General features: G+C 53.2%; 4 protein-coding genes across 4 annotated transcripts; 1 reads left to right on the top strand and 3 right to left on the bottom strand.

The window, feature by feature from the left end:
• Positions 1–531: 531 nt before the first annotated feature.
• Positions 532–1,020, bottom strand: CABS01_06483 (LSM domain-containing protein; the record flags this gene model as incomplete). Its single annotated transcript, XM_060539849.1, has 3 exons — positions 532–770; positions 850–910; positions 973–1,020. 3 exons carry the CDS (start codon positions 1,018–1,020, stop codon positions 532–534), a joined length of 348 nt encoding a protein of 115 aa, XP_060404386.1.
• A 913-nt stretch (positions 1,021–1,933) lies between these two features.
• On the bottom strand, positions 1,934–4,346 carry CABS01_06482 (uncharacterized protein; the record flags this gene model as incomplete). The annotated part of the gene is made up of 2 exons (XM_060539848.1): positions 1,934–3,802; positions 3,870–4,346. The coding sequence occupies 2 exons, from the start codon at positions 4,344–4,346 to the stop codon at positions 1,934–1,936; spliced, it is 2,346 nt and encodes a 781-aa protein (XP_060404385.1).
• A 2,229-nt stretch (positions 4,347–6,575) lies between these two features.
• On the bottom strand, positions 6,576–6,992 carry CABS01_06481 (uncharacterized protein; the record flags this gene model as incomplete). Its single annotated transcript, XM_060539847.1, has 1 exon — positions 6,576–6,992. The coding sequence occupies one exon, from the start codon at positions 6,990–6,992 to the stop codon at positions 6,576–6,578; it is 417 nt and encodes a 138-aa protein (XP_060404384.1).
• A 2,678-nt stretch (positions 6,993–9,670) lies between these two features.
• CABS01_06480 (phosphotransferase enzyme family protein) lies at positions 9,671–10,711 on the top strand (the record flags this gene model as incomplete). The annotated part of the gene is made up of 1 exon (XM_060539846.1): positions 9,671–10,711. The coding sequence occupies one exon, from the start codon at positions 9,671–9,673 to the stop codon at positions 10,709–10,711; it is 1,041 nt and encodes a 346-aa protein (XP_060404383.1).
• Between the last annotated feature and the right edge of the window lie 2,024 nt (positions 10,712–12,735).

Genomic DNA, 12,735 nt, shown 5'->3' with positions numbered 1-12,735 from the left:
GGCTCTTCAAGATTATAGAAAGAGTGAGGCCTACCCTAGCGACCGTCATTTCCCCCATGCTGGCCGACCAGTGACATCCTCAGACTGCCCGGGTATTGTTCTCCTCGGGGAGAAATCAGGCCTCAAGTATCGTGCCTCGCACTGTTTCATATGATTCCCTTGCCCTCCCTCGGCTGGTATCCGCCTTTGCAATACTCGGGGACTTTCCCCCGTGAAACATTCAAAACCCCTTTAAAACGCCTGGAACTTTTTTGTCCCCGAAGTACGATGCTGAACAGCCTCCGGGTTCCCCTGGAGTGAGAATCCAAAGTCCCCTCACCCGACCTTTCCTCCGGCTCTTCAAAAGACGGAAGAGTAGCGTCCGTCATGAAAGGAAAAATGCGCGCTGTGCCTCGTCTCGAAAGTCTTCCCCTTTGGTGTCTTCTTGCTCTCTTCCACTCTCTCTCCCACGCGCAAAAGTCCATATCGCGGGCGGTCTATGTTTCTTCAAGGCCGAGTCGAAGAGGCATCCTGCGAATGCGGATTCCGATCCTAGCGTCCTCCGCGCCCGCTGGCCCTCGCCCTGCTCACGGTCGCGCGACCACGCGCCATACCGACACCGCGGCCGCGGACGTTGCGGGAGCGGAACATGGGCGCGTTGCGCAGCATGTCTGGGACGATGAAGAAGCGGACGTGGGAGCCGCGGATGTAGACCTGGTCGAGGTGGGAGACGCGGCCGTCGCGGGCGGTGACGGTGATGTCTTTGAGCTGGACGTTCATGTTGTCTTCGGCTGTTGGGGAGAGGTGAGATGTTAGCGGGCTGCTCTCTGTGACTGAGTTAGGGGATGGCAGGGTGGAGGGAGGGGGTACCTTCGAGGAGCTTGCCGCGGTAGGTTTGACCTGATGTGATTTCGAGGGTGACGATGTGGCCCTGCGCGCGCGAATGGTTAGCTTTCTGGCGTGGTCTTTATGAGGGGGCGAGGTTGTAGGCACCTGTGCCTCGTTGAGGAGCTTGATGGGAATGCCAATTGTGGACGTCATGATTGTGGTTGTTTGGGAGAGTCGAGGGCGAGCTGTCGTGGGGATTTAGGTCGAGATGGGTGGAGGGGAGTAGCTTGTCGCGATCGCGGGCCAGGGCGGTTTGGGTGGTGGATGATGAAAAGTGAAGGCGGGCTCTGGGGGAGACAGGTAGCTGGAAGCTGGTGTTTTTCCGAGCCGGAATTTGGCCTCACCGAGCGTGGCAGGTGAGGGTGGAAAGGTGGGGCCGTTGCCTTCACTCGCCTTGCGGAGCTCTGAGAACGTCTATAATCACAGCAAGCCTCCTTCTTTTTCGATGCCAAGTTCGTTCAAACCCATGCTACTTACAATCGTGACTTATTTAAATACAACAATGGCCTATATCTGTCGCCATGGGTTGAGGGCTATGACAAGATTAAGGCTCGATTTGCAAAGACATTGTTGCTTTCCGAGAGCTCAGAGAGGAAGCGCTTCGGTAACTCATGTTTGCCAGAGCAAGACGAGTAACCTTGAAAGCAAGCGCAAGCTCCGAGTAGTGGTTTCTTTCGTATTTTCAGATTACTCAACTCTTTGACTTTGCGCCTTCAATTCCGTAAAACGCACCATCACGTAAGTGAAGTAGTTTAAAAAGTGGTGCGAATACACTCTAAATCTATGACAGACCACACCGAGAGCATGTTGTACTGCTCTTGTCGTACATGAGATCAGACTAGATCAGAACTCCAGGACTTTTTATTCTCGTCCCTCTAGTTGGTATCCTGTTTTTATTTGACAACATAATAACCGCCTGCACCTTCAATCACTGGCCGGCGTTTAATGAGCCAGAGGGAACAGTATTGCGTTTGCACACGGTACAGACTAATCTGGACAGGTATGACACATTAATTCTTCTCGAAAAGGATACTACAATATCTACATCGAAGACGAAACCACGCCCCTAAGATCTCTCAAAGTCAAATGTCTCGGGCAAGCTCTTCTTACTCCACTGGTGAACCAGCGGGTCTCCAGACCGTCTCTTCTCCCTGAACAGCGCCTCCGTCAGATACTTGTACAACCAAATATTGGCACCGTTGTACGCGATACTGTGGTCGCTATCCGTGAAGCTCAGCCATTTCATCTTGGACACGGGCACCCCGGCACCGACGAGCAGATCGATGAGCGCTGCAGCGTTCTGGTAGTGCACGTTATCGTCGCCCGTGCCGTGGAGGATGGTAAACTCGCCCGCCAGATTCTTGAACCCCTCGGGATTGCGGACGGCCGTCTCGTTGTACCCCTCCTCATTGGCATCGAGCGTCTTCATGTAGCGCTCCGTGTACAGCGAGTCGTAGAAGCGCCAGTCGCTGACGGGCGCGACGATGAGGCCGGATGAGAAGACGCCCGAGTTGGCTTCGAGAACCTTGGCGGAGAGGTATCCGCCGTACGACCAGCCAAAGATGCCAATCTTTGCGGCGTCGACAAAGGCGTTTTGCGAGGAGAGTTGCTCGGCGGCCCAGATCTGGTCGAGGGGCTCCAGGCGGCCGAGGTGGCCGGCCACGGTGGAGCGGAAGGCGCGGCCTTTGTAGCCTGTGCCGCGGTTGTCTACCGTATAGGTGATGTACTCGAGTTCCGGGTCGGAGGCGATGAAGGCGCGCCAGGTGATGGACTGGTAGCGCTTTGTGACTTCTTGTGCGCCGGGGCCGCCGTAGGGGGTGAAGAGGGCGGGATACTTCTTGGATGGGTCAAAGTTGGCGGGGAGGCGCTGCATCACGTTGAGGGTGTAGCCGTCGGGGTGGGCAAGCTCGAAGTAGGTGATGTTGGGGAGCTTGTATTCTTGGAGGCGAGTGACGAGAGCCTCGTTGCTGGTGATGGTGCGGACCGGTGTGGTTGAGTTGGTGGCGTAGAGTTCCTGGTAGGGGACGTTGGGACCCTGGTAGGACAGGATGTAGTATCCGGCCGAGGACGAGAACGAGGCGCTCCAATATCCCGCGACAGTGTCGTCGACGAGGGCCGTCTTGACGCCGGAAGGGTAGGAGACGGAGTAGAGATGCCTCTCGGTGCTGTGGTGCTCAGTGGACAGGTAGTAGACGAGATGACGCTCAGTGTCGACCTTGAGTACCGAGGTTACTTCCCACTCGCCACTGGTCAGAGCAATAGGGCTGCCGCCATTGACCGAGTAGAGGTAGATGTGGTTCCAACCAGACTCGTCGGACAGGTCCAAGAAGTAGGCGTCGGTGGAGTTTCTCGTAGCGTTCTGCAGGGGACCAATGTACTCAATGCCCTGGTTGTTGTCCAGCCATCCATCGGAACCATCGCGCTCTCGAATGACCTCGGAAGCATAGCCCTCGACATCGACGCGGACGAGCTTCTCCAGGTCCTGGACACGGTTGAAGGCTCGGTAGGCGAAGCTGGCATGATTGGCGGTCAACCACTTGACCTCACCAACAACTAGGTCGTCGGCGGGGAATGCATCAATCTCAACGGGGTTGGCCTCCTCAGTCTCGACATCCAGCAGCGTTAGTGCCACGGTTGGGTTCTTGCTGCCGACCTTGGGGTAACGCAGGTCCAACTCGACAGGATACGGGGGTGCAATCTTCTCGCCGCCCATGAAGTAGGGGATGGTGAAGGTCTCAACACCCGTTTCGTTGAAGCTGAGGTAGGCAATGTACTCTCCATCGGGGGAGAACCAGAAGGTGCTTCTGCTGCCAAAGATTTCTTCTTCGTAGACCCAGTCGGGAACACCGTGGAATAGATCCGGTCCGCCGTCGTTGGTTACTTGGGAAATGGTTCCGTTCTTGCTCAGGAAGAGGTTGTTACCGCGAACGAAGGCCTTAGTGGTCAGTGTTAGCTGCATCCGGGGGTAGCTGGATTGTGTGGTGCTGGTCAGGAGTACTCACAATTGCATCTCCCACGGGCGCAAACTCGGCATATTGAATGTCTCCAGCTTGGTCATCCACGAGCGGCTCAACAACGCCAGATTCGACGTCAAGAATGGAGTAGTCGGCAAAGTACGAGTAGCGGTACTGCTTGGTGTAGTTGGTGGCAAAGAGGACCTTTTTCAGATCCGGTCGGATCCAGTACTCGGCGTAATCGGCAGGGATCTTGTCTGCGGGCACAAACGTCTCGTTTGCGCCGGTGACGATATCCTCGATCACGAGTGCATTGTTGGAAAGATAGATGAAGCGGCCATCTTCAACGCCCGAGAGCCAGCTGACGGATCGCGAGCTGGCGCCAAATCGGGGGGAAGCGACCGTCTCGTTCCAAGTGACAATGCGATCGCCGCCTCCGGTGGGCTGGTGCGGTTCGCGTTCAATGGCCGATGCGCCGAAGATGAGGGCCGCAGCGGCAACGACCTTGAGAAATTGGCGGGCCATGATGAGTATCCGGTGTCCCGATTTCTCTGGTATCCAAGAATGGGTATGCAGGGCAAGGCGAGCAACAGAGGCGAGAAAGGCCGCGTAGTAGGAACCTGGAGAGGCAACCGCTACTTTATACCAGCTTGCCGTGCGGTGCCATTGAACCAAAGCATGCGTCGATAGCCATGCAGGTGCGCGTCGCAGTGGGCCGTGTTCCACTGCAGTGCAGGCGAGAGATCACCGAGTGACGGTGCAATGGTCCATCGTTGGCGGCATTGTTGGATGCTGTGCTCGGATGCCAAGAGAGCGACATGGATCGCGGTCAAAGTTGTCAAGTTATCAACGAGTCGGGCCCGCTGCTTTCTCCAGATTTCTTGCCGACTGTTGGTCTCGACGGCCATGTTGACTGGCTGCTGTGCTCATAGTGGTCTATTGAACGGAGTTTTCGAACGGGGAGAGCCGGGGGGATCATTATGGACCTGCCAAAGTTGGGTTGACGGCGTGATTAAGTCTGGATATTGACGACATGGAGAAGCGGGGGTCATTGGCGTTTGTAATAGTGGTAATGGCGAGCGTCAGTGTACTATTATGTGTGACTGTCTGCGCGCGCGTGTGTGTGTGTGTGGAAGAAAAGAAATTGACGCGATGAAAGCCAAGTGAAGGCCAAGACGAGCTTGCACAGGTGCATTCCTCTTCGGGAAGGTTGCACTTGGACCGGAGAACAAGCGGTGGGCACTGGCGCCGGGGTTCGCTGCGGGGCCACGGCATGCCGCCCGGCCTCTCACGGCTTTTCCCCAAACTTGCCGATTCTGCCCACTCGTTCACTCACCCACTCCTTTTTTTTTCTCCGTCAGACATGAAAGTGCCGGCAATTGGTCTTGGAGGATCGTAGAGGATCGATGGGCAATGCAAGGCACATCTCATCCCATGAATTCGGTGTGAGTGTGACAATGCTACATAAGGTACATCCGGGCTAGGTGCTTCAGATAAACTGAAGAGATCTCACTCCCGCATGCTCTTCTCAAGAAAAAGAAATGCTAAGCAAAGACTATCTTAATACCTCTTGCGGTAACCTCTGCGGTGTTGTCACATCTTATATCCGTACATACATTCTTCAAAAACACCACCTTCGGCGCCGGACCCCACAATCCCGTCGGCAACTGTGGAATCCTCGGGTTCGGGTATCAATCCGGCTTCGGCGGCTTCGGCGAGCGACACTCCAGGACTGGCTTCTGACTCAACGGCATCTTCGGATTGATTGATAGAGCTCGAGACCCGAACGTGCTGTTGGTAATGATAACACTCATTCATGTACTCCTTCTATTCAAGTGAGATGTATGCAGGCAGTTCATCACATTACTCATAAGCCTCTTCCCCGAGGTTGCTTTTCTAGCATTTTCGAAACAAGCGGATTGCCACCCACCTTCCGATAACTCAACTCTTGTGTTACTATCTAGTATCCATGATGTGAAGCCAGCAACTACCTTACGTGACGTCTAGGTAGACTTTTTGTGCCTAACGTGGCCGGCAGTCACAATCGCAAATACTCAACTCTAGGCAATTAATCTGAGTCAAGTACTTGGTTTTATCGTTTGACGAGTGCCCGATGAATGTCAGCTAGAGCGTCGACAATGGAAATCTGTGGAGTAAGAACATGTATTGGTCGTTTGGTTTTACTATCAACTTTATATGGTCGTTTAATATATGGTCTTGTTCCAGATTTCTACATCAAGAATGGAACAAGTACCAATCGCCCCATTGATGGTCACATTCATTGAAGAAGCTTACTGACTTTGCCTGAGATGAAATCGTTATTGAGGCTTGAGCACTCGTAATTTGGTTGCATGAAAGTGATAGAAATTGCTCCAGTACTATACGAGCAATTGGCTTGGTAGTTTACGGACTCTGAACTCTATCCGTGAATACTACAATGCTACCCAAATGTAGCGAAGCTTGAAGCCAGTCATGTAAGCTAGTCACGTATTTCGTGCGAAAAATCTCGGATCGCCTTCCAGCCCAGTTAAGAAGGGGGTGCTGCTTTTGGTTCCCGCTGTCAACCGCAAACGCGGGCCAGCCCGTCACATCCGAGCTTTCCAAGTTTCTGAGACTCTGCCCCAAAAGTTCAGATTAAGGTAAGATTGACGTGCTACCTAGCCCTAGGAATACGAGGGAGCTATCCCTCCCGTGCGATTCTTGATACTTTGGCACGCTTTGCCAAGTCGAGTCGTGAGGTGCTTGCTGTCCACATTACTTAGTCTCTATTGATGCGAAGGACCGAGCATCAGGGACAGCCACACGCATTGAAGACTGGAAGCTCGGCGCCGACAGATCTCTGGGACTATGACAGTGCAGTTGGTCAGCATCGGTGCATGCCTGCCAGAGCCTTCTCAGGGGTCCCCAACAAAGTGGTACTTGCCCATCCGCATCAGGTAATTGCTTTATGATGATCTTCAATCGAGTTCTCGGGCCTCTGCCATGATAACAAGACCCCTTTGATACCTCTCCAATCACGAAAGCTTCAGTGTAACGGGGTGTCAATACGTCCATCAGATTTCCCAACTTTGGAACCAGAGGGCTGGCGGAAAAATACCGGAACCAGTAGAGAGAGTCTATAGAAAGGTTAAGGCGAGATGATTGCCCCTTTCTGTGTAGTCCAGCCGCCATATCATTCCACACAGATCCCTTTGACTTAGAGGCAATATCAATTCTGATTTGCTCTGTGGTGATACTGGGACGAGCTGTGTCTTGCCAAGACGCATTGCGGCATTGACTCTTCAGGGATTATGCATCCTTCTTGACCGGGAGAACAGCCAGGTCGAAAGACACTTTGGAGCCTTTGTAAACAGGCGAATATGATTTCCAGTCCCCAAAGTACCAACACATTAGAGGCCAACATGGCCTGGTTGAGTATTTGAGTGAGCCGGGAATAAGCCCCGCTGGTTGTCAAATTAGTGACCAGGTCTGATTTTGGCGCCCGCTTTCGCTTTGACCCTGTGACTTCGGAACAATGTTCGAGTATCGCACTAGTGCATTCTCTCCGAGCTGTATTGTCTCTGGCGATTTCTTTTGTGCGACTCGGAACAGAAATCAGACAGAATTACCGGGGCGGCATAGGGGAAAAAGAAGAAATTCTTCGCTCAAGGTCTGGGGTTCAGGGTGACTTTGAAGTTTGAAAGGTGGTTTGAAAGGGGGGCCAGAATGGGATACTACTATACTCGACCACTTACAATAGGGCAGTAGATGGCTAGCCCAACCGTCTTCATCTCGACCGCGACCTTCCGAGAAAGACATACGGCCCGATCTCGGCAGTCACTTTACCAGTGGAAGGGCGCAGTGTAACCCATGTGGTTTGGCTGGCAGCTGGCCGGATCTCTGTGAGACATCATCAACTGCCAACCCGAGCGTAAGCACCAACCTCCACTTCACGGAAGGCAAGGGGTGTTCTCCCCGGTCGAGCCTGGAGGGAGGGTGCTCCCGCTAGACTGTCACCTCACAAACATTAGATGGGACGATCGGCGAGGGTTCAAGTTGGTTCGGGGTCAATCTATGGAGTTATCCGGCAGGACACCCCACAGCGATTGGACATCGGCGATCGCCCCGATAACCTCCTTTTTTCTGTGGGAACGGGCTGGGAGCCGACATGGACCATTCTCATCTCACATTTTCCCTCCCCTCCAAAGTCCAACCCCGGCCTCCCCCCATGATCCATCATATCATATCACATCCCCCATCTCACCTGCGATTGTCTCAATGACATGCTCGAAATACGCCTCATCATACCACCGCCGGTAAGCCAAGACAGGCATTGGGGGGACGCCTCCTCAACGTTGTGTGTTCAGCCAGCCCGGAGACACCGTCCGAGCAAACACAAACCCGCATGTTCGTCTATGTACATACATACCTACAAATCAACTGGCAAAATGGGTTTTCACCCCGGTCGAAGCGCTCCCGCGGCACATATCAATAAATCTAAACCCATGTCCGACCCTCAACCCCCCAATGACGTTCAGCCCTCGGCCTCCATCCGGCAAGATCGCCAGTCGACTCACCTCGCTCACCTGAACACCTCAGTTTGCAAGACCTACTTGGTACGGAGTACAGGCTCACTCACAGCGCGCGCGCGCCCCCTACCTGTAGCGTCCCTATTGTCTCATGCCAGTGTCTTACGTCACGCATCGATGGATGTGACTTAAACAGCATGGCACGCATGGCTAAGCCCCTCCGGGAACCATCCAAAGCGCTTTCGATCTGCCGCCTGCATGGTATTGCCTACGCCTTTACCCATTTTCGACAGCGGGTGTCTGGCCGCTCTGGCGTGCCGGGGGATCCTGGGTAAGGATGGCCACACCCTTCTTTTCCTTCTCTCCCCTTGTCTGTCTTCTTTTCTGCCAACAGGCACACGAGGTATTTCGTGATATCTGATCTCCCGCCAGCCCGCTAGGGCCGTACCCTTCCCGGACGGAGGATTTTCTTACCTGTCAGATATCGAATGTGAGGGATGAAGAAGCACGCACCCTGCCACTTTGCGGGATGCCACCAATCACCACCCGCCTAGTGGCATGCATCCTGCCCGCGCATGGATTCGGTCGACTCTTTCTCGTGGATGATGGCGTTCGTGATATCATCTCACGCCCGCCTCACTTCTCGCCCGGTCAGATGACCAGGATGGGCGAGAGCGAGGTAAGACATCGTTGACGAAGCATCATACATGTAGGTAATGTCCCAAGCTAGACCCTAGGGCTTTGGGTTAGCCGGGGTGACAGAAAGAATAGTGGCAGTGATATCGCTTTTCTTCAGAATATCTCAAAAATTCCTTTCTCTTTCTCAAGTCTCACACCAGGAGTTGGAAAAAGGGGTCTGGAATGGTCCCGGAGCACATTCACCGTGCGCTCCCGTAACGACTTTCAAATGCAATTGATACCCCCAATCGCATCTACCGGGGCCCTTTCCCTCATTCACCGAAGTTGCCTCGCTCCCTTGACCATTCTCGACAGGGACTTTGTCAATCAGCGGAAGAAGAAAAGAGAGCCTTGCAAATGCTACCATCAGTTGAGATGGGACTCACAACCGTGGCAGGCTCGAGTTGACACCCAATCAGAGTTGATGATGGGTCAAAGGTATTAACCCTCAAGTCTTCCAGTTTACATGTAGTCCTCCGTCCCAACTCGACCGTTCTATTCAGCTTCGTCTCTTTGGTGAATCACAATACTCATTCACCGTTCTTATTAGAGAACCTATTTTGGAAAATAAAAAAAACGACTTTTTTTCGACTTCACAGGCCGAACTCTTCTAGGAGTAGGAATCTCAACCTTTTCGATAGACTGTATCCAATATTACTTACAATGGCCGTCGCAAGCGAGATCTCTCCCATCAGGGAACACTACATCAGCCAACTCACACCTTTCGACAAGTTCATTGCAAGCCTCGGCAAAACCGCTCGCCCGACAGACTTCCAGCTTGTGGATTTCGCCGACCTCGAAATTCTGGGGTCCCTCCCCGGCAAGACGGGAGCAAGGATTGTCACTAAGAAAGCCTCCGGCCTTACCCCACAGGGCACCTTCGTCTTCAAGGGGATGGACTTTGACCAGTACAAGCGAGACAGCAAAGACTTTAAGGAACACCAAGAAAAGACCCTTCTCCACGAGATCCGTACCTTGTGCACCCTACCGCCCCACCCGAACATCATGCCCTGCCCCAAGGTCCTCGTCGTCGTGCAGGACGGGGACGAGAAGTACCGCATCTGCGGCTTCCTTCAACCGGTCATGAGCAAAGACTCGGTGGACGAGCAGGTCATGCGCGCCAATAGAGCCGGACACCGTCTCCCACTAGGTCTCAAGGCCAAGTGGTGCTACCAGATGGCCCTCGCGATCCAGCATACCCACCAGGTCGCCGAGAGCTTCCACATGGACCTGAAACCCGGCAACATCCTCGTCGACGACTACAACGACCTCCGACTCATCGACTGGGAGCAGAGCGGGTTCTCCATGTTTACGCATCCACCCGAGGTAACCATCGACCAAGAGGCCGAAGAGTCGTCCGTTTCCACCGGCGCAAACGGTAAGCCGGTGGTCATTTATACCCCCCACACCGGCGCGCCGCGGAGAAATCAGAAGTGGGGATTTCCGGACTGGAACGTCCTTCCGGAGTGGAAGACGACGTGCCCCCGGGCCGCAGAGCTGGCGGAGGTGTTCAGTCTGGGCAGGACGATGTGGATGCTGCTCGAGCAGGTTGAGCAATCCCCCGACCCTACGGTATGGACGGCGATGGCGATGGACGTCCCGAAGGAGTGGCAAGACAAGGTCATGCGGTGTGTTGAGAGGGACCCTAACAACCGGCCTGAGTTGAACGAGGTGGTTGAATTTTGGCGCAAGCAATTGTGCTAGGGCTACGAGACTACGAATTTTGCATTTTGGGCATACTTACACAAAGCGGTGTAACATCAGGGACATGGAGTTTCTGGGGCAATCACACGGCGGAGGATACATAGAGGGAACTCCTTCGGAACCCTACTACAGTAGTACTTGTTTTTTAAGCAACACATTCTCCTCATATCCTCAAATTTGACAACTTCTCTAAGCGTAAGAAGCCCATCATGACCATATCTTCGTCACCATAAGCGCAGACTGATGGCGAAGTTCGGCATAAAGTTTGAATTTGTGAAAGAGGCGACCCAAGAATAGAGACACTAAGGCAGAGAACCCCTGCTTGCTGCAGAATGTCGCAAGCGACTCTGCTTTTGTCAAAGGCGATTCCTTCAGGTGGAGCAACCCCATTTCCCTCGCCCTAGCCAGCCTCCCGTTTGTGACTGGACAAGGGACACTCGCAGTTCTGTTCCCTTCCAATGAGTTGTTGAGCCTACACATATAGGAACTTACAGAAGGAATCTGAAAGTTTTGAGAACTTACACTAAGCCAAAGGGGCGGTCTCAGAGTCTTGACTGACCTCCGCACACCACTACCCCAAGACTGCGGCCCCGATCCAGGCCCAACGCCGATGCCTTGCCAAGTTCTCCCATCCTGTAAAAAGGCGATGATCTTGTCCCGAAATTGTAACTCTGCCATCCCATCCCGCCCTGTGGATCAGCACCCTGCGTTCTAAACGTGTCTCAGGCGCCGGTGGGAGAGGAGGTCCACATTCATGTAACCCACATCGCATCTTATGTATCGGCCGAGAGATGTAAAAAAGCCACTGCCACGGCAAACCGTTCTTCCGGTCTTGAGTTGCAATGAGAGGCGTGTGAGGCTGTCGAATAATATCGGCAACCTTGTATGCATACCTTAAGAGATCCAATGCCGCGCGTTCATACCCTCAACAATCCTCCGCTAGTATGGATGAATCGTGAACGTGGCCGCCAAAAACCCACTCCGCGCCACAAGTGTTGAAGAACTGAATTAAAGTGCAACATGTTGATTACCCAGGGAGCCAAGTATACTTTTGCTGGGACGAAGATTCTTGAAAACGTCTTGGCACCGTGAAAGCCTGTCGAATCGCTACATGAACGGATGATCCCGCTCATCATCCTTGACTGCCGGCCAACCGACGGGCAAATTGTAACCCCCCCCCCCCCCCCCTTGATAGACGGCCACCTGCATAAATGAAGCTGATTAGCAACCGGAAGAAAACCTCCATAAGAAATACCGTTGGTAATTCAGTATGTGTAGTCCTTATTGCTTTATGAACTTTTCGTGCCGCGACCGCCTTGTATCTGGTTTTCCTCTGCGACAGATCGTGAGGCGGACGGTGGGAATGTGGACGTCTCTAGCGCAAAGCCACCATAAAGTAGGTAGATACGGCAAAACGTTAAGATCTCAAGACCCGTACCTGAGTCTCGGTATCGATTGAGCTGCGCCCGTAGAAAGAGGGATCGACACCATACGATTCAACGAGGATGGTGCAGTCCTTAGCATCATAAGCATTTCATTAGCTAGCTTGCTTAGCAACGGTAACATCGCAACTTTCGCAACCACGTTAACTTTACGCTGCGAGCGATCGACACATTGATTCTGCATGGACCCAGGATGGTGCAATATTGACCTAATCTGAGTTCTTGGAATCTTTGGGAGAGAAAGAGTATTCAACCTTACAAACGAGAAAAGGGCTCTTGAGAGCAAAGTCTTGAAATAAGAGACATCAAAACCCATATGGACTCCTTGCGAGATGGTCACGGGATTTGGCGGTGATGGCTCCATGTCGCCACGAAAATGTAAGGGCACAACGAACGGCTTCTTCTGTCACACCCTAGACAGCCTTGACAGCTAAGGGGCACGTTAATGTATCAGGCGACTGAGACAGCAAAGTCAATTTTGGGATACGAAATGCAACTAAGCTACACCCTGACCAATTGTCTTCAATTTGGATGGTCTTGGGGTTGGAATGTGACACGAGCTAGACCACACGGGGATGGATT

This window comes from Colletotrichum abscissum, assembly GCF_030869225.1.
Source record: "Colletotrichum abscissum strain IMI 504890 chromosome Unknown Scaffold_13.1, whole genome shotgun sequence".
Classification (NCBI taxonomy): Eukaryota; Fungi; Ascomycota; class Sordariomycetes; order Glomerellales; family Glomerellaceae; genus Colletotrichum; species Colletotrichum abscissum.
The sequence above is the reverse complement of the archived record's forward strand: the minus strand, read 5'-3'. Positions and strand labels throughout refer to the sequence as shown.